The sequence below is a fragment of the Hakea prostrata genome, chromosome 5 (genome assembly GCF_041222555.1).
Source record: "Hakea prostrata isolate BN-2017 chromosome 5, UWA_Hpros_2, whole genome shotgun sequence".
NCBI lineage: Eukaryota > Viridiplantae > Streptophyta > Magnoliopsida > Proteales > Proteaceae > Hakea > Hakea prostrata.
Window position 1 is genome coordinate 13,867,554 of NC_142604.1, and position 21,332 is coordinate 13,888,885.

General features: G+C 39.6%; 1 protein-coding gene and 1 non-coding gene across 2 annotated transcripts; both read right to left on the reverse strand.

Annotated features, from left to right (window-relative positions):
* Positions 1-3,202: 3,202 nt before the first annotated feature.
* On the reverse strand, positions 3,203-14,650 carry LOC149015314 (proteasome subunit alpha type-7-like). Its single transcript, XM_089155378.1, has 3 exons — positions 14,321-14,650; positions 11,073-11,487; positions 3,203-3,517 (listed from the first exon to the last, which is right to left on the reverse strand). Exons 1-3 carry the CDS (start codon positions 14,491-14,493, stop codon positions 3,356-3,358), a joined length of 750 nt encoding a protein of 249 aa, XP_089011504.1. The 5' UTR covers positions 14,494-14,650; the 3' UTR covers positions 3,203-3,355.
* A 6,222-nt stretch (positions 14,651-20,872) lies between these two features.
* TRNAN-GUU (transfer RNA asparagine (anticodon GUU)) lies at positions 20,873-20,946 on the reverse strand. Its single transcript has one exon. It is a non-coding gene; the product is annotated as a tRNA-Asn (tRNA).
* Between the last annotated feature and the right edge of the window lie 386 nt (positions 20,947-21,332).

A 21,332-nucleotide genomic window follows, 5' to 3' on the forward strand; every position in this document is an offset into this window, starting at 1 on the left:
AACGGGGGTTGTGTTTCTTCTCTCTTCTTCTCCTTCTTCTCCTTCTTCTCCTCTTTGTAGTCTTTTTCTTGTAGTCAAGTGATTTAAGTGGTAGTGGTGGTGGTGGTCTTGTTTGTAGTCTTGTGGTGGAGCCACAGTGGAGATTTTGGATCTTTGTCTGCTAAGGTAGATGGGTTGTATTATTTTTTATATTTTTTTTCATACATTTAGGAGAGAAATTTACGTATGAACATTAATAATATAGATTAGAGGTGAACTCTTTGGGCTTCCCAGGCCAGGGAGGGTCATGTCCGTGCCCTCTTTTCGATTTTTGAATTTCTTTCTTGATATTCTTTTGACCCTCTTTTCATATGTGAAATATTAATATTTAGTGTTTTTTCGATTTTTTTTAATTTTCCTAGAGAGATCTCTCTAGGAGTTCGGATCTGCACCGTGTCAGGAGAGCACTCTGTGCTCCCTGACGGGTTTTCCACCACAAAAACATGTGGGACCCACAGGGATTGGTGATGTTTTTTTATTTTTACGTTTTATGATTTTTACCCTGTGGGCCCCACATGTTTTTGTGGTGAAAAATTCATGAGGGAGCACAGAGCGCTCCCCTAACAAGGTGCAGATCCGGACTCATCCCTCTAGCCCTCTTTCCATATGTGAAATATTAGCATTTGACATTTTTTTGATTTTTTGAAACTTTTATAGAGACATCCTCTAGCCCTCTTTCCATACGTAATATACCAGCACTTGCCTGTCTCCCATTGGAGAAAAGTTTTATTACGGAAAAAACAATGGATAGAAAAAGTCATTCAGTAGCTTTTGGGATATTGGACTATTTGTAGAAATCAAGACACACAATCCACTAGGGGGCCATGTTCCTCTTCCCCCGACCCCCACCTACCTAACCCCCTAGCCCATTTTTTAAAAAATTTTCCTCTTGCCCCTTATATTTTTTGAATTTTTTCTAAAGAAAATGCCTTTGACCCTCTTTTTCATGTGTGATATATCAACACTTGTCCAATTGAAAAAAAATCCCCCCCCCCAAATGTTGAATCTATGTTCCATGCCTAGAAATTCTCTTCTTAAATGTATAATGGAAAGATGTGAAGCTAGTATTATTTAACACAGAGTAGAGGATTCCATTCATAAACTTATGTCTTAGTGTGTAAGGTGATTCGGTGGCAACAAGTCTCTTTCTTTTATTTATTTATTTATTTATTTATAACGCCAAAACAGTTTTTCATATCACATTAAGAGGGTGGTTCTCTAGGTATTGACTTGAGAGTTGAGATTTCTTCAAAGCTCCCTCCAGGCCAACCATGGTGGTGGTGGGTAGGGCCCAAGTGTAAGTTTGGGATTTCAACTGGACTTTGGACCCCCACTTCTGCAAGTGGATAACTAACACTTCCTTTTTAGTCATTAAATTGGGCCGGTGGTCCTCAATCCCACCACCGGCTCTCACCAATGTTCTTTTAATGCTCAGGTTACAGTTGGGTCGTGCTACCCATCAATTTTCCATATTCTCATTCAACACTCTTTTATGAAGGTTTGGTACAACTAGTTTTCTAGTTTTAAACATCTTCGGATTTAACAAGTTTTTCACTACCAATCAATTTCTTAGGACTTAATCCACACGGTATATCATGTATCATTCCTTATTATAGTTTTAAATTTTAAAAAAAAATTATAAATTTTTAATAAGATGTTTAATGTGTAAATCCTTTGAAGAGGGTTTTTTTTTTTTTTTTTGGGGGGGGGGGGGGGTTGGTGATAGTTTATATATGTATATTACACATACCACCAAAGAAAGTTAAACCTATAAACTCTTCGAGGCGTTACTACTTACTCATTTGGCAAAGAAAGTTGAACATATAAGCTCTTCACTAAGAAGGGTTAGTCATTACCAAATGAGTAACCCTTTGATTTTTATTTCCATTGATAAGTAAAGTGAGAGGACATAACAGCCATGAGATTCGAACTCACTTGGATTTGGAGTCACTAATTCATATACAACCCTTGATGTTTCATATGAAAAAGGGTAGCTATAAAACTCTGTCAGCTCAGCCCAAACTCGCCCTGTATCCTGTCCAACTTTTCTACCTGAATATAAGGTTTGGACTATAAAATAACTAGTCCTGACAGAATTAGGTAGGATTCGAGTTTATCCCTCATACCAACCTACCTGACCTTCTATTGATTTAATTGTAAAATTATATACACAAGAGCAAAGCACTCCACCTAACAGATCGTCAGACAGTACAGTAGCAGCATGAGTGGCTCCAATCGCAGGAGGAGCTAACGAGGCAAACTTGAATGTTGCGCATTTAATGTGCAACACTAAAGTTGAACTGAGAGCTAGCAACTGTCACAACAACTTTGGTCAAGTGAGAAAGAGCACTCCGGTAGCTAGCTACCTCTACCTGATGTATGTTAGCAACATGACAAATTTACAAATCTAATTCAATCACATACCACCGTTCGTATTCTCACATATTTCTTGTGCACCCATGCATTTGTGTATTAATAGACTAAACATTCAAGTGTACTATCCTGATTCTGGTAATAGACAACTTAGAAAAATAAGTGGCTCACATTCATGTGCCAAATATCCAAACATCATATCTTCCTCTGTAACAGACATTAATAAAAACAGTTACCAAATCAGAGTAGAAGAATAAAGAATTTCCAAACATGCACACACAGTAGAACTTCGGTGTTAACTTCACCATGATCAGGTGAAGAATCTGTAATGCCCAAAATTCAGTTTACTGCGCTGATCTAGACACAAACAGCCGGGTTATGCTGCTGAATGCAACTAGTTTCCATTTGATACTACTGGTCATCTGCTCCAGTGGAACCCTAATTCCTGGCCATCTCGGGTGAAGCACCAATGACTAAGAAATCTTCCTACAAGCCAATAAGTAGGAAAATTTCTTTTCTTATTTTATAAATTTTCTGAAACTTCTTAGTGCCTTTATAATTCAAACTCATAGTATTAATTCAGCATTGTTTATGGGAATAACTGCTTAAGAATCTCAATCGAATAATTAGAAGTACAAGCCAGAATTGTATCATATATGATATTTTCCTTATAACCATCACATATGACCCTACTCACTCTAGTATTAAATTATCTAGTATTAAATTATCTAGTCTAGTGTCGTTCTCTTCGAGTATAGTCCTAGTCAATAGTGCAATTTCATATTAGAAGGAGAACACAAATACGATTAAATTTGCTTTGAGGGCTGTATAGAATTCAGAGGAGTAACATGAAAGAAAAAGCAAACAACATCCAAAACAAGAAATACCTATCTCAATCCAACTTCCATAAGCTATCAACTGAAATTTAACAGCAGGGCAAGAATTAGGTTTCTTTCAGAGGCCCCTTCTTTGCAGCCTCTGCTGCTGCTTTCTCTGCTTCTATTTCGGCAACTATGGTGTCAATTTCAGCTTCTTCAAGTTGCCGTAGCCCATGTTCTTTTGTCATCACTGCAATCTCTATGTTCTTTCCACCACTCTCAACAACCTAGTATAAAAGAGAAATGTTTAGAACATCCAGATCACAGAAAACTTGTAGCTGATGTAAACAAAAGCATAAGAACATCTGCATACAAGGAGAGAAAATACATAACTTAGGTTAAGACCCTCAGTGCAACAAGATCTAAGTTATCCAACTAATTGGTTTACACAATTCAATTACTCAGATTCATCTCCAACCTAGGATCCTCTTTAAGTAATTATAATGGTAAATGTCAACATATAAAAGAAAAAAACATTGGTTTGGATAATATTTTGATCCTCATGATCAAAATGTTTTTTGAAAATGCATCTGGCACAAACTGAAATCTTGTCAAAAAAGATGCATGAAAATGACAAAAATTCCAAATTTCATGTAAAGATTTAGAGATTGTATGAAGGATCTCTACTAGGTCTCTATTGACCTAAAAAAGAGTACACCTAGCCAGTACTAGAGAAGAAAAGTGCTTGAAGTAAATATAAGCAAAATGTTTTTTTTTTTTTAAATAGGGGGGGGGGGGGGATGCATGGGGGTTGTCAAGGCAGTGATTCCCAATTACGATTGTGTTACATCAAGATTTATCTTGAAACCCTTATCTCTTTGTGCTTATCATGGATTATTTGACCAAGCACATTCAAGATGAGTTTCCTTGATGTACGTATCTTATCGATGATACTGTTTGGTGCATAAGACCAAAGCAGGGACTAACACCAAGTTTAGATTATGAAAATCAACCAGCAAATTAAATGGTTTTAAGGAGAACAAAGACAGGGTATATGGTGTGTAACTTAGTTATACAAGGGCAGATAATGAAGTAGGGAAAACTGACACAAGGAACAATTTCCAAAGTGATTGTGTTAGATATCTAGGCTCAACCATAAACTAAAAAGGTGATATACACAACAATGTTTCACATATAATTATTATTGGATAAATGAAGTGGAGAGGTGCATTCAGAGTTTTAAATGAAGCTATGATGCATGGTGGATAACATTAGGGCCTGTTTGGTTACTTGAGTCTGGAGATTTCAAAACTCTAGAGATTTCAAATTTATAAATTTCAAATTTATGGAGTCATGGTTCATAAAATTAACTATCTGGTTAGCATGAATCTTTGGAATGAAATCTATAAATTCATCATAAAAAAACATTTATGGAGTCATGGTTCAAATATTTAATGCTTTTATAGTAGAGTTGAAATCTCTGGATTTCACCTCATACCCATAAATCTATAGATTCACGTTTTTAGTATAAAAATGTGAATCTCTAGATTATACTAAAAACGTGAATCTATAGATTTCATGAATCCAAGGATTCACACAACCAAACAGGTATAAATCTCCCATTTGTGAATCCAGAGATTTCACATCTCTAGATTCATGTAGCCAAACAGGCCCTTAGGCAATTAAGAAGTACAATATAAACAAACTCATCATAGTGGGAGACAAGAATGTTGAGATGTGTCCATACTAGAGGTAATTTGCTAGTGGATTCAACATATAATAAGCAGCATAGAAATCATTTGAGGTGGCATCACCACATTCAATAGAAGCCACTGGCGCTCCAAAATGAAGAAGAGATTTTGTTCAGATAAAGGAACGAAAGAACCAATACAGACCTAGAATGACTGATGAAACCACAGATCTATGGTTAGGGGCAAAATTGTAATTTCCCTAAAATGTGGCTGCGCAGGAGTATTCCAGCAATAGGTGGGGTATTTTAGGGTTTCTAATGGTGATTAGAACCTTCTGAAGCTCAATTTCAGATCTGGACCCTTGATTATTTTAAATCACAGATTTGAAATTTTGAAATTCAAAAGTAGCTAGGGTTTCGGCTAGGGTTTGGGGAATCGGTTGCTGTCCTGCAGTTTAGAACTAATAATGTAACTAATCTGCAGTTCAGATACTGTTTCAGAGAGGTAGGGGCTGAGGCATGAGTATTCTAGGGTTTTTCTCAAACATAAAAAATTCTGCAAATCCTCTGAAGAAGATGAAGTGTAGGAATTTCAAACTTCAGATTAGGAATATAACCTAGGGCTAGGGGCGACCAAAAGGGAAGGTAAAAGGGGTCTAATGGAGCTGGGGTTTTGGAACTGCAGGTGGTGGAATTCTAGGGGAGCCGTGGGTAAGGAGGAGGGGTGAGAAGCCTGCAGGTGCTAAGGGGAAAGTGGGGAAAGGCCTGGGGGAGTCGTGGGATGTAGGGGAATGACCTGGAGTAGTCGTGGGGTTCGGGTATGTTGCTATGAAAGCACAGCAGCAATGGGAGGACGGTTTCTATGGCATGCAAGAAAGGGGAGAGAGGTGGGAGAGGCTGCAGACAAGAGGGGAAAGAGTTTCTAAGGTTGTGTGGGTCATAGTTGTTAAGGCATCACCTAGGCGTCGGGGTGCACTCGGATGGCTTAAGGCGACACGCACCACATTGATAACCCATAAGTTGTCCGCCTCGATGTCTGAGGCGTCGCCTCAGGCACCTCGGACCCCATATGCCCTGAGGCAACCGCCTTTTGGGTTATTTAAGGTTCAAAAAAAAAGATGTCAAATCAAAGGCTCATAATTCATTTACAATTAGATTCCAATTGAAAATTAACTACTTGTTGGACCTAATATGCATCACCGTAATATGCTACATGGGATCAAATTATCACATTAATTGGGGAAAAAGAAAAAAAAAGAGGCAATCGAATCACTTAAACCATAAAGACCAAAATCGATTAAACAATTCCTAAACTCTTCCTCTCTACTGACGATTGCAGCGACCAGCCCTAAACTTCTTTCTTTCTAGTTTCTACTCTCTCTGGCAACTTCTTTCTTCTTCTTTTTCCTTTTTTTCCCCCCTCAAAAAATTGGTACAAACCTAAAACCTCTCGTTACTCAAGTTGCAACACCAGTAGTCGTAAACTCCAGTTGCAGCATCTGCGATATTCTGGCGTCTTTGAATAGCTTCATCTTAGGCGAAGGCAGGCAATGCCTAAGTCCTCTTCATTCTAAGTGTGTTTCGTTAATCGTTGATTTGTTAAGCCAAATAATCTTTAACAAAATCCATCATTGATTTGCAATGAACTCAGGCAATTCTTGGGTGTTTGTTCACCATCGTCTCAGGTGACGGTATGTCTCTGGCCAATTTTTTTTCTTTTAAACTCTGTTATCTCTTTCCAGAAATAAACAATGCTTATTCAGAGACTTCGTATGACTTGTTATTGAATACCCTTATGCTCTAAGTGTTTGATTGTTGCTTCTGAGATTCTCGGCCATTTTTTTTCTTAACTCTCTTATCTGTTTCCAGAAATAAACAATGCTTAATCAGGGACTTTGTATGATCTGTTATTGAATACATTCATAGTCTGAGCCTCTAGTAGTTGCTTCTGAGATTCTCGGCCATTTACTATCTGTGGTTTGTAGTATGTTAGATGACTTAAGGTAGGCTAATGTGAGTTCTTTTATTATATAAGATATGATAGTTTTATAATGAACTAGAGTGTATAAGATGTCTACTAAAAATTTCACTTAATACGCCTCAACTGCCTCAAAAGTGCCTCGGAGGGCGCCTCGTTGACTCATCGCCTCAACTAGCCTAAACCGCCTCACATGTCCTCCTCCTCGTGACAACTATGGCATGGGTAAAAAAGAGGGATGGGGAAGGCTGCGAACAAGGGTAAAGGGCAGGGAATGGGTGGGGGATGTAGCTGTGGGATTGCAGGAAACTTGAAGGTATTTGTTGGACTGGCTGCTTGGATGCATTATTGAACTCTTGAGCTGCTGACTTGCAGAAAACAAGAACTTGAAAGCTTTTTCACCCAGCAGAGCCTACCCACATAGGAGACCCTGAACCTCAAACACTCAATTCATTAATTCATCCAAGACTGAAAATTACAATGCAGAAAGAGACTATTTATAACCTAAAATTAAAGAGACCGACTCAGAGTCGAATCTCCTTAACTGATAAGATCCAATTACAACTAAATTGGACTCTTATCAACACTAAAGAAAAAAAATCAAATTACTACAAGATTCGAGCTCTGAAATTGGGATCTTACTCATATACTTTAAGTCATTTATTTAAGCACATGCTAATTAAATAACTTAAGACTAAAGCAACCAACTTAACATTAGATTGGACTCTTTCAAACACAACTTCAACTCACAATAAAATACTCAAAACAAATCCTAACCAGACTCAAACTGACTTAACAAAATTCTGAAATAATTCTAAATTAAATTCAGGAATAAATTGAGGGCAAAAATGCACAAAATACCTCTCCTATAGGATTTGGCCAGACTATGGAGGCTTCTTGGATCAATCCTGGGGGCCCCACTTAAGGTTTCGGACGGGGGTCCCTATGTTCACAACGACGACCCTAGATTAAGTGAAAGGTATGAACAGCTTAGGCCTTGGATCAAATATAACCTAAAATAGGACTGATGGCAAGGATCCATGTGGTTGACTCCACTTAGCTGGAATAAGGCTGAGTTATAGTTGTACTGGAAAGAACAAGCACCAATAGATAACAAGAAACCATCACATAATCAAGCGTCTCTCCTTTTAGTTCTAACTTCTAAGCTGGAATCTAGAATGCATATTTGCCAATTTTTCTTTTTCTTTGGTCAGGTTGTGTGTGTGTGTGTGTTCCGGTGTTTTTTTTTTTTTTTTTTTTTTTTGGGGGGGGGGGTCATTGGGTTGCGGGTGTTGAGAATATAATTTTTTTGGGTAAAAGAATATAATGTTGGGGTATTATGCAATGGTACCTTTCCAATCAAGGATCATCGTTGAATCTTTATAAATATTGTCCTTAGTTGCCATTAGCATTGTTGTCCTTAATTGTAAATATGTAATGTTTATATATAATACAAACATGTTCTAATAGTAAAGACTAACTAGTCTAGCTATATGAATGGCCTACTCTTCTTTTCTTTCTTTCTTCTTCTTTATTACAAAGATGATAAGTTGAGTGGGTAACATATCACAACCCAAGTAAGCAAGCTCGCACATGAACCTTCCTTTCGTTCTTATTTTTACCTGTTTCGGTAGTAGGTTAGCAAAAGATAAAGACATAATTTCTTCAATGAAAACCAACCTAAAAATTCAACAGTTTGACTGAATTGAAATTTTCCCTTACATTATTAACATCATTCACTTAGTAAGGACTCCTACAATGCTTAAGTGTCAACATTCAACTACTAGTGTAACACAACTTACACTACTTCCCACATAATAATACTAACCTCCTCTCCTCTTCAAGGAGACCTTCCCAAGGAATGGGAATCGCAACAACTTACATGGGACCTTCAAATTACTCGTTACCTACTGAATCTCGGTTTTATCAACTAAGTAAAGGAAAATAAGAGAGACACAATCCCTCCCCACTTAAAAAAACACACACTGGTCCACAAAAGTGAATGCAGGAAATCAAGCCTTGACAACTATATTCTGGATATCGTATGGTGCATCCCAAGGTAACTGAAGTCCAAGAAAAAGGTTATTATACACCAAACCAAACATTTGATAATTAAGGCAACATTAATGCTGATTTGGTAGGATAGTTTCTGCTAAAAGAACATGAGAATATTCCACATTTTTGAGTGGTAAACTGATTACATGGAGAGGCAATAAACAATTTGTCTTGGTTAAATCAAGTATAGAAGCAGAATTTAGAGCCATGGATCATGGAGGATGACAACTTCTATGGATGAAAGGGTACTCCATGAATTGGGGTTTGACATTAAAAGAACCATGTGGCTTTATTGTGATAACCATAGAAGAAAATTCGACTGAAATTGTCGAAATTTCAAAATTTTGGTCAAAATGTCTGCATTTTTCATAAACAAAACAAAATTCCAATTATTTCGGAAAAGTGTCAAATTTCGACCGAAATTTCGGGGATTTCGACCAAAATTTCAACCATTTCAACATTCCAACTTGTTTTTCTTTGGTTTTTGTTGATTTCTATCCCATTTTCACCTAATTTCCACAACTCCTTTGCCTTCAAGCACCTCTTTTGCTCATTTTTTGCCTCCAAACACCTCCTAAGCCACAACAGCTACAAAAGAAACTCCGGCAACAGTAGAATGTGACGCATGAGCCATACCCAACAGTTCCAAACTTCCCCTTTTTCTATTTTTGTTTTGTTCATGCTTTAAATGATCTTGTATTGCCTTGAAATTAATATATGTTTAGCCTAGGACTATGATTTACGATTGTGTTTTGTTAAACTTATCTTTTTTATTATTTGCAACCATTTTTTCATTTTCTGATTTTAATAATAATTTTCTAAAATTATATATTTTTATTTTATGTATATATGATATATAAGCTTCAAGTTAATATATTTGAGACACCATCACTTGATCTAGTAGGTCAGTTTATTTTGTTGACTTATTGTATATGTAACCATTCTACCAAACAATTCATGTATGCTGATGATTCTATGGCTGTATGCAATACATTTTACACTTGTCGGACTAGTCATTTATTAGTATACTTAAATGACAAATTTTCAATGGTTTTTTTTTTTTTTGGGACAAAATACTAGTTCCATTGTGTTTATTATGCTTGAAATAGGTAGTATACAATAATCCAAAATCATTTTGAGTCCATATGAGGCCCGATATTGAAGTTCCAATTTCCAGAAAAAAGTGTCCAGTTTCGACTGAAATTTTGACCGAAACATCGAAATTTCGGCCTTTTGCAAGGTCGAAATTCCTGTTTTGGTTGAATTTTCTTCCTTGGTGATAACAAGGCTGCTATGCTGCTATAAGTAGAGTTCACAATCTTATGTAACATGGCCAATAAAAGCACATTGGATTGGCATTTCATCAGGGAAAAAAGTTGACTTTGGCTACATCTACACTCCTTGTCTGAAGACAATGACTTGTTGATTGATATTTTCACCAAATAGAATCTTTTCAGTTAAGCACCCTATTGACCAAGTTAGGCATGTATGACATTTATTCTCCAGCCTAAGGGAGTATTCTAATCAATATACTAAGTGTATTAAGGGTATGGTAAAAAGTAGACAAATATGACATGATATTGGCCAATACATATTGCTATCATTGCTATCCGTCGATACCAATATAAATACATATACTTTTTTGAAAAATAGCATGTTGAATTCTTGACGTCATTTTATGCCCTCGTTGCCCCATCCAGTTCCATATAATTCATCATTTTATGCTCTTCATATATTTCCAATACTTAAATTATCATATACTAAACATGTCAATATGCTTCAGAAATCCCCTTATGTTCAAGCATGGCACCTCATACCCACTCTATATTTTTGGAGTAAGGAATATCCAACACCTAGATCAAAGACTGTTAATTTATACAGGCAAATTAGAATCCACTACAAGTTACTTGAGTAATTTCAACCTCCATAACAACTTAATGAAACTGTACATTCCATGGGGAGAAGAGAAATAAAGCAAAAGAGTCCTATGATAGTGCAAGTGGAGATTGGAGAATGTGGCAACAAGTTCCACGGCCTTGTAAAAATGTAAAAGATTCAGAAGAAATCCAGAAATAAAAAATTCTAACGCAAACAAATCCCAAAAGCAGGAACTACTTACTTCCAGCAATGCACGGATTGCAAGCTTGATAGTCTCTTGACCAGAAGTTTCCTTGTAGTTCTTCTCCAAATACTCACGCATAGAATTTGAGTTTCTCCCAGTCGCATTAGCTTTCCAAGCTGAAAATGTCCCTGATGGATCTGTCTGATAGAGCGATGGAACACCAGTGTATGGATCAAAGCCCACTATTAAAGTTGAAAGACCAAATGGCCTGACACCACCACTTTGTGTATACTTCTGCTGAAGACCAGCAATGTAACGTGTAATGTATTCAACTGTTACAGGATCCTCAACAGTAAGCCTATGGCTTTGACACTCAATTCTTGCCTTGTTTATCAGGACCCTTGCATCTGCTTTTAGCCCAGCACAAGCCAAAGCAATGTGGTCATCAAGATTCACAATCTTTTTAACTGATCTGGAAAAATAAAATAAATAAAATCGCCATGAATAAGCAATCTATGCAATTTTAGGAGAAGTATAGCTTGAAGGGAACATAAAACCAAAGAGAAACAAAAGCAACAATGAAATAGCATGATGAGAGCATGAGAAGAAAAATAATGAAGACAAGATAACCTTTTGTCAGAAACTAAAGTATAATTGGAACAACAGGAAAACTACTTGCAACCAAACCAGATACAACATAGATTTATGACCTCTCTTTTATAGCTTTGGCCATATTCCCTTGCAAAAAAATTTTAACGAAGTTATTTCTATCATTTTGTTATCCCTCTCCTCCCATCCTTTTTTCTTTTCTATTTTTCTTTTCATATCCAAAAGTGGACCCTCAACTACCGCTCGTGATGGAGCTGATCCCCTTGTATGACTTGTGAGACCAGCCAAGTTTTCTTTCCCACTTCATGCCCCTTACTAAGTTAGCACATCCCATTCCACAGACTCCTTTAGACCAATTTCTGTTTCATTCAACGGCCTTGGTTGTGAAAAGACGTCCCTTTCTCATCTTCCAAGATGAAGAAACAATCCTCTGAACAGACAGCTACTTACCATTCATATAGCTAATGAACAGACCACCAAGCAGCATTGATTCTTTGCATCTTACTCACAAGGACCTAGTTTCTAAACAAGGAAGCCACAACCTTCAGAGGAGCATTTCTTTTCTCAATAAAATTCACTCTATAAATTCTGATAAATCATCTCATCTTCATTCATAGATCTAGTAATGAACTTTGTCAGGATCTTTATTAGTGTCATCCAGTCTCCGAAGATGACCATGAAATCAGATTTGTGTGAGAAGTAACATAAAACTCACATAATGAGAATTCAATAAATCAGGGCAACTATCAATCAAGCAAATGCTTAACAGTCTCATCATTGAAGTGCTCTTTGGTCAAACCAGTAGACCACAATAGAAGGAGACTAAACCAGAATCCTAGCTCTTGCTAGGTTACATTAAGGAATCACTGGACTTTTATCCTTTTACCGCTCAGCTTTATTTCCATCAGCATAAGATTTTGAATAGAAGGGTTTTGAGCTGGGAACCCTCAATGATTGAAGAAATTTGAAGCATTTCTCATACACCCAGTCATGGCTACTCTAAATGATCATCTTAAGACTGGAGGAACTGGAGCGGTAAGCTGCAAAGAGCCTTGATCCCTCATTGAATCATCACCCCCCCCCCCCACCCCACCACCACCCAACCCCTCCCTTTCTCCTACTACCTCCTCCTTTCCCTTTTTTTTGTTTTTTAATAAAACCCACGCACACAGGGGCGGGCGCGCGCGCCCCTTTCCTTTTCGTGCGGGGCGGGGCGCGCGGCGGGGGGCGCGGGCGGGGGGAGCGGGGACCGCCCCCCCACACCCGCCCCCCCCCCCACCCCCCCCCCCTCCTCCTCTCCCTCACCCCACCCCACCCCCCCCCCCACCCCCCCCCCCCCCCCTCTGTTTTTTTTTTTTTTTTTTTTTTTTGTGATTTGGCTGAATTTTCAGCAACTACTCTTAACACATCTACAACAAGGAAATCAATCATTCTCCTTACTTATGATTGATATACTTTGAACTTCTATGGTTGTATATTATTTTTTTTTGAAAATTGGATTGTGATACTCATTGATGGTTTTATAACATTTAAGTTATTGATGCATTTGAACCCTTTCATTATATGCCTTAAGGCTTATCATGTGTACATTGTTCCTAATCCTACCTGTTCTGTTTGTTAACTATGTTTGATTACAAACAGATCCACCCAATGGAACAATGGACCTAAAACCCACCGAGGGGGGGGGGGGGGGTGTTGCGCGGCCGGGGGGGGGGGTTTTGGGGGGGGGGCCCGGGGGGGGGCTCCCCCCGCAAACGGAGCCCCTTGGAAAAGAGGGATATGCGTATTCAAAGGTTAACACCATGAGCAGATAATACTGTGCCCCTGAGGCTAGACTTATCATAATATCTCAAGCTCCAGCTGTCTTAGACCTGCCTTAAGCAGAATAACATTGCCCAAAAAAGATTTGAACTTGGAAGGTTCAACCCAGACTATGCCACTGATTGCTATGTGAAAGAAGCACAAGAGAGAAGCTTAAAGAGCAACAACCACAATCGAAGCAAACTCTCCCTCTCCTAGATATTTTTGTCTGCAACCGGATATTTGGAATTACTCATTCAGAAACGCAGAACCGATACTTAGGAGGACAGACAGGCAGACCAACATCAAAGAATTATATTCTACCAAAAGGACACAATTACAAATACAACTAAAAGAGGCGTTCCAATAAGAGAACTTGACCAACTGTTTGAAACGGAGAAGGTTAAATTTAATTAACGAGAATATTCGGGGTCACCGACACTACTCTCTTTTGTCCACAGATTCTAATCGATTAAGAAGACCCAGACCGTATATAAAGAATTACGCAAAGACAGAAATCATCAATCATCAACAGGGGGAAAGAATTATTAAATCTTATTTACAGAAACCTCGCTACCACAAAACCCCCACCCAATTTGCAATTACGTAGCTAGCATTTGGCTTCTTTTTCTAGATGGAAATACAGTGATAGAAAGAATTAACAGCAAATCAAGTCATATGCACTCAAAAATGGTACTTTTCAATTGAAATATCATAAGCATAAATCTAAAATTTTAACCCTAAAAGTTCCATTCTTCCACGATCAAAGTCAGTTCAAATTTCCTTTGAGATCTGAGAGCATGACATATCCACGCACTTGAACAACAGACTGACGAAACATTCGCGCACGCACGCAATGGAGAGGGAAAGACCAGAGAGAAATACAGAACACGTACCTCGAATCTTGAAGTTTAGCAGTAGATTTCTTCTCGACACCAAGAACAACGATGTCGGTTCCTCGAACTCCGACGGCGGCGTTACCCTTGCGAACAGCTTCGAGGGCGTACTCAACTTGAAACAGATGGCCATCTGGAGAGAACACTGTGATCGCACGATCATATCGAGCCATTTCTGCCTGCCTTTTCTGTTTCTACTTCCGCAGCGCCGCTGATAATCTGAAAGAAAATAATGATCTGTCGAATTAAAACGAGGAGTATTGGATTTGTGAGAGAGCTCGGCTTTCTGGCTTCTGCCTGCTTGGGCGACAAGGCACTTGCATAAAGCCAGTAACTCGTAAACTGCATCAGTAAAACTATACTAAAAATCAAAGTATCGGTATGGAGTATCGTATCCATCAGATGATTTTAAGAGACGCATCCGGTATCGAGTATTGTATCATTCTGGTTAATGTAATTTAGTATAATTTAATAGATAGACGTATTGAGATGTATCGTATCGGTTGGGTCAAATATGGATACATATCGGCTAGTATCGTATAGTATCATGGGATACTTTAAACCTTGCTAAAAACTATCTTGGGTACTACATTTTACATCCTCTATTCTTGATTTTATGTGAAAATGTAACCATTAGATTGGCATATTTGTCATTGTCATAACAAAAGTATACTAATCGTACAATGTGTACTAAGAAAACTATAATAGATGTGCCAATGCAGGGTTGCTTGAGTGCTAAAGATCCATACTTCTCAGTGGAGAGGTTGTGGGTTTGATCCTTGCGGATGGTATTTCATTTCCAGTATTAAAAAAACACAAAAAAAAAATACTGGGAAAATACATTTTCATGCCCATGACCACGTATTAGGCAGAGGGAAGTAAGATAAGCATTCCTTGAAAAAGGTGAGCTCCCTATTTCAATAGCCTCATAGGATGATCTCCATAGGAAATTTTTAATCTTTGTAAGGGTCTATTGGTCCCGTGCAAGTGAGTCATTCACCAAGCTTACCAACTCACCATTGTCGCACTCCACCTGCACCTCTTCAAAAGTGTCACCCAATGCATACAAGAGAGCCTCAACCAATACTATTTTTGTTTAGAATAACAGAAAGACCCCAAAATTCAAATTTATAATAGTCAAAATTTCATTTTATTCATTTTTGCACAATCCACTTTGTTGCGTCTAGAACTTCTTCGAGGGCCGGATGTTGAGATGACCTCCTTAAGAGCTCTCCAGCCAAGTGGAATAACTGGGATGCCTGCACACACAAAAAAAAAGCAAGAATGGTTCGGCCAAGTTTTGGCCGGGGAACCGCCTCCAACGCCCAAGTCAGCCTAAGCAACAATAAGGGTTCTTGAGAGAGTTCTCAAGAACGTAAGGAATAATTGAACACATGAAGTTCTCGTACCTTTCTCCATGTAGGAGGTGGGTTTATATAGAGGTTACCTAGAGGCGGCGCTTCCTTGAGTTTCGGATCGACCGTTGGAGAGTGAGTGGAGTGTCCTTGGAATAACAGCTCCTTCTTTGTCGCACCAGATAGAGCCATTAACTGTTGACTCATCTCCCCAATTATCGGAACGGATATGTTGAGTAGTTATCTGTAACTAACTCTTCTAACTTGGCCATCTGTAACGTTACTCTTGGACTTAGTCCAAGTGGGCTTCTTGAGCTTATTTTGTGCATGTTCCCTGAATGGGTGAATATGCTTCCTCCCGAGGGGGTTTTCTGTGCCTCTCAAGGGAGAACACTATTCCTCCCAAGTCTTCAGAATAATCATGTCCCGAGGGGGTTTTCCGTGCTTCTCAAGGGAGAGCACTATTCCTCCCGAGCATGCAGAAGACACATGTCCCGAGGGGGTTTTCTGTGCTTCTCAAGGGAGAACACTATTCCTCCCGAGTATGCAGAAGACTAAAGTCCCGAGTGGGTATGCGTTTTCTCCAAAAGAGATTCTCAGAATCCTCCTAAGAGGACTTCCCTTAAGAAGACTTCTCTATCCCAAGTGGGGGTGTACATTCGTCTCGGGGGCCCCCTCAGGCTATATTTTCTCCACAACACACTTAATATCCAAATACAAAATGAAGAAAACGGAGGAGAGAGAACGGAGCGAGCAAAAGTAGACTATAGGGTTTCACGTGACTGCAACCCTAAAGTTCCTGATTTTTCTCCATCATTAATGCCCCAACAAAGGAAGCTCATGATGCTTTTCCCTTCTCTCAGCAATACATCATCTCTCTCCTCTGTCCAAACATGCAAGTATTGCATCTTTTTCCTTGATTTTTTTGCGCTTATTTCATATCTTACTGTGTCACGCTATCCCACTATTCGAAGACTTAACTCTTGCAAAAATCGACAGCTCCAGTTCCAATATCATCAATTTCAACCCCTTTACTCGTCTCAAGCTGGGCAGTTCTTCTTCACCAAAGACGACTCTCTATGAGTTCCTCGCCACTTAACAGGGTTTCACGGTGGAAAGAACCTACAAAGACACATCTTCCTCTCAGTGACAATTGGGCTCGCCTTTTACTACCAGGTATGGCAATTATCGGCACGGCTAACCATAGGTGCTAGGGCCTCCATTTCTAGACCCTTGGCTTTGCCTACTCACCTTTGCAATTCTCCAGGAGCATCTACACGTTTGCTTGAACCTTGCAATACCACAATAGCGTTATTCAACGGATTCGGGACAATGTTTTCTCCACCATTTCTTCTCTCTATAAAAGCTTTCCTTACAATGTTGATGCTATCCCAACGGTTGATTTGGAAATTTGGAGTGGAACTCTGTTTGTCATCAGTGTGTTATGGTCCTCAGTCTTCCTCCTGTGGCACGCTGCGATACATAGCATGGCTTCAACTCAAACTCCTTTCAGTTTTTCTACCATGGCCCCCTCTGCAGACTCACTCTCTTTAGAATTCGCACAGAAGCTCCGATTCCCAATTCGAAAACCCTCCACCATAGCCATCACTCCTGAGAAGTTTCCTGACATTCATCATGGTTTTCGATATTCAATCATTAGTTGGGTACCTGATGCCTTTGCTGTTAATAACTACAACTCTTATCAGTAAAGCCTGGAAATCGGAAGCCATCAAAGTAGAGGGATATTATGTGGTTGAAGGAGCTCCATATAGGTTTACACTCAAGCTCAATTCGGCTAGGGATGTGCATCGTCTCATCTTTTCTCAACCATGGCAATATAAGGGACAACATATTATCTTTATGCAATCCTGGGATCCGACACTCCCAATAGCCACTATTCCTTTTCATTATGGCATTATGTGGGTTCAAATCTTGAATATGAATTGGCTCTATTTTGACTATAACATTCTGCAATCAATGTTTTCAAGTAGGACATGTGCTTGAAATTGAATCTTTCAGGGACTCTTACCAGTTTCTCTTCGGCAGCCCATGTGGCCATCGATCTCCAATTGGATCTCCCTACACCAATCAAGATTGATGCCGCACAAAATCCCCTGGTCCTTATACATTATGCATATGAATACAGACCAACTATGATCTACTCGTACTGTTTTAGCATAGGGCATCGAGGCATGAATTGCCTGGTGCATGAAAACCCTCAACATTCATCGACGATGGCATTTAGGGATGCAAATGATCCTTCCTATTTTCCCAAGCTAGCAACTCCTATCAAAAGATAGGGTACTTTACATGATGTGGCTCATCTGTACAAAGATGTGTTCTTTAAGGGTCTCACTTGACAACACATAGCCTCTACATCCACTTCGTCTCAGCAGCATGATATGGAACTCATTCGTAGTTTCTTTATGCTTGCCTACATTTTTAAGATCCTAATCCCTCGAGAATTGAAGACCGTTGCCTCCCTCAGGCTAGCATAATGAGACTTATTAATTCAAGTGTTGGCGAGGACGATCCTGTTGATAACAATAGCACCTTGAGAATGGATGGAGCTGAAATGGAGGATGTATCTAACTCCACCCATCCCTCACCACTGGAAGTTTCGCACAACTCATCAATACATAACATACCCAAACATTCACCACGTCAGGCTCTTAACCAATGATCTTTGCCCCTATGGTCAATGATAGGTACCTATAATTGTTGTTCTCCTCTATATCCCATTTACTATCAACCTCGAACAAGAACCTCTCCTGCCCCACTACATGCTGCCCACTCTCCCCACCATCCTTCCCTGTAAGCGGAAACCGATGCTCATAGAGATGGAGAATATAGATATTGGATGCACTGAATCTTTGGAGGACATAGCTTTCAAGAAGGTTAAGATGAATGAGATGGTTGGCTGTATTCAGCCATCCCAAGAGCCATGATCCAATTCAACCTCAACTGTCGAGGGCTCGGTCATCCCTCGACTCAATTGGAGCTTCAAGGTTTTATTCATAAACTCATACCATCTTTGTTATTTCTTTGTGAAGTTCAGTCATCTAGAGTCCAACCCCACATTTTGTGTAAAAAAATGGGGCTTCTCTAGTTTTTTGTTCTCCCCCCCCCCCCCCCCCTGGGCTGGTGGTTTGCTTTTGTTGTGGGACTCATCCGTAGTAGTCAATGTAGTGTGGCAGTCCCCCTATTGTATGCATGTAATTGTGTCTTACCCATCAATGCCATGGCAGCAAACATTTGTCTACTTACAACCCTCTCATTCTAAGCAAAAACAACAATGGGAGACCCTCCTCCAACTGGGATCCTTTGTCAATATGCCTTGGCTTCTTAATGGCGATTGGAACCACCGCTATACTTCGGTAAATGATAAAAAAGGCGGGATCCCACTCTCATAGAATGATGTCGAGCCTTTCTTAACCTTCATCTCAAATTTCCATATTCACAAGGTTCCCTCACATGGTTTGCAGTTCATGTGGTCCAATAAACAATCAGGGGCCCACAGAGTTAAAGGGACACTTGATCGCCATTTATGTAACAATGATTGGTTGACACTTTTCTCAAAAGAACTGTTGATTTTAACCTTGCTCTTCTGGCTCGGAAGGCATGGGAACTCCTTAACCCCACGGACTCCCTATGGGGCATATTGATGAAGCATAATTACTTCAAGCATTGCTCCTTTATAGACGCTCCCACCCCTATAGCACCTTCGTGGGGATGTAATTTGCTAATTAAAGCAAAGGACCTTTTACGCCAAGGTCTTTTTCCAAGCTCGGAGATGGTCAACAAGCAAGCCCTTAGAACCTCAACTGGGTTCTGAACCACCCCTAGGATCAGGAATGTTATCCAGCAGCTTACCTACCACTTAAAGTTTCAGTATTCAACAACTCAGAGGTGGCTTCCTGAATTCGAGACAGAGTTTTGGCATGATGGGCAGCTAAAATAGTAGTCAAAATACTTAGCATACCCCTTCCTTTATACCCAACAGTGGATCGTCTCATATGGAAGCTTACTTCAGTAGGAACGTTCACTGTTAGTTCGGCTTACAAGTTGGCTTTTTCATCTCTCACCTAGCCCCCCCCCCCCCCATTACCCACCTTTAACTGGCTTCAACTTTGGCATCTCCCCCTACCACCTAGGATCCTCTTTTTCTTATGGAAGGCTATCCATGGTAAATTTCCTACAACAAACCTATTGTTAGCGAGAGGCTGTAATGTTCCACCCCACTGTATTTCCTGAGGTCACCCTAATTCTTCAGCAGATCACCTCTTTACAATCTGCCTTTTTACCCTTCACCTATGACACGCCCTTCACTTCATCTGTGGGACTCCTCACAACCGTTCAGCCCCCAACTTCAAGCCCTTGTCACCCAATCTACCCCATCATCCCCTCATAGATAGCAAAACCTTCACACCTTCATTGCACTTTGGGCCCTTTGGGGATACTATAATACTGTCACCCACCCACCCCCAACCCCCGAAGCACCAAGATGTGTGCAATGCTTGTAACAAGCAACAACTGAATGCTCCCCTCCCTCCCCACAAAATCCCTCTAGCAAGGCAACAATTCTCCTCAAGTGGGAACTCCGTAGCCAAGTCAGATCAAACTCAATGTGGAGGGATCCTTTTTCTCTGATCCAAAACGTTATGGATTGGCGGTTTAGCATGCGACTACAATTACTAGGTGGTGTTTGCCTTTGGCCAGGGAATGGGCTGTCAAGATTCTCTTGTAATTGAAGCGCAAGCTATTCATGGACTCTATCTTGCCCTTGATTTTCAGATCTCCCATATCCACATGGAAAGTGACAACCAAGCGCTAGTTCTTTTTATTATGAATCCAACACCCCGTTGAAGTTGGAGAATCATTTACTCACTGATATTCTCAAGCTAGCAACATCTTTCACTGAATGTTCATTCTCACGTGTATCTTGTGAAGCAAACTTTGCCGTGAGTTGGCCAAATTAGCAGACTATCTCAATCCTTGTGTACCACTATTCCCAACCCCTCCCTCTTATCTTGGATCCTGCGCTTTGACTCTTTAAGATGTAAGATCCCTCCTGGGTTTCTCTTGAATAAATAAAGTTCTTGTTTCCTACACAACAAAAAAAATAAAATAAAAAAATTGAAGTTATAATCCCATAATAGTAAGCATATATACTTTTTATGAAAATTTAATTGCTTCTCGCTAGAAGAAGGGCTTGAACCTTCGACCTTGTGGTTAACAGCCACACGCTCTAACCAACTGAGCTACTCCAGCAAGATGAACTAATTTTTATTTTCACATGATAAATTTCCAAATCATAATTTATTTTAAAATTTTTTTTAATGTATTCATTTATTTCAAAACTGGCGAATGAGAACTGATACCGAAATGGCCATAAACGAGGAGATCCCAGATTTCTACCGTTTCAATGGTTTTATAGCGACCGATTCCGATAGGAATCGGGAATTCCGAAATTCCTGATTTTGAAAACCCTGGCGGTTAAACAATTCCATTACCAACCGTATCCAAATGCACGAGGAGCTCAGAGAAGTTCGGAACGCAAGAAGATGAGGCAAGACTGAAAGGTTAACGATGTCAAGTAACGTTCTGCTGGGGACAATTCAACGCGCCATGTCGGTAGTGCCTTGCTTAATTCATTA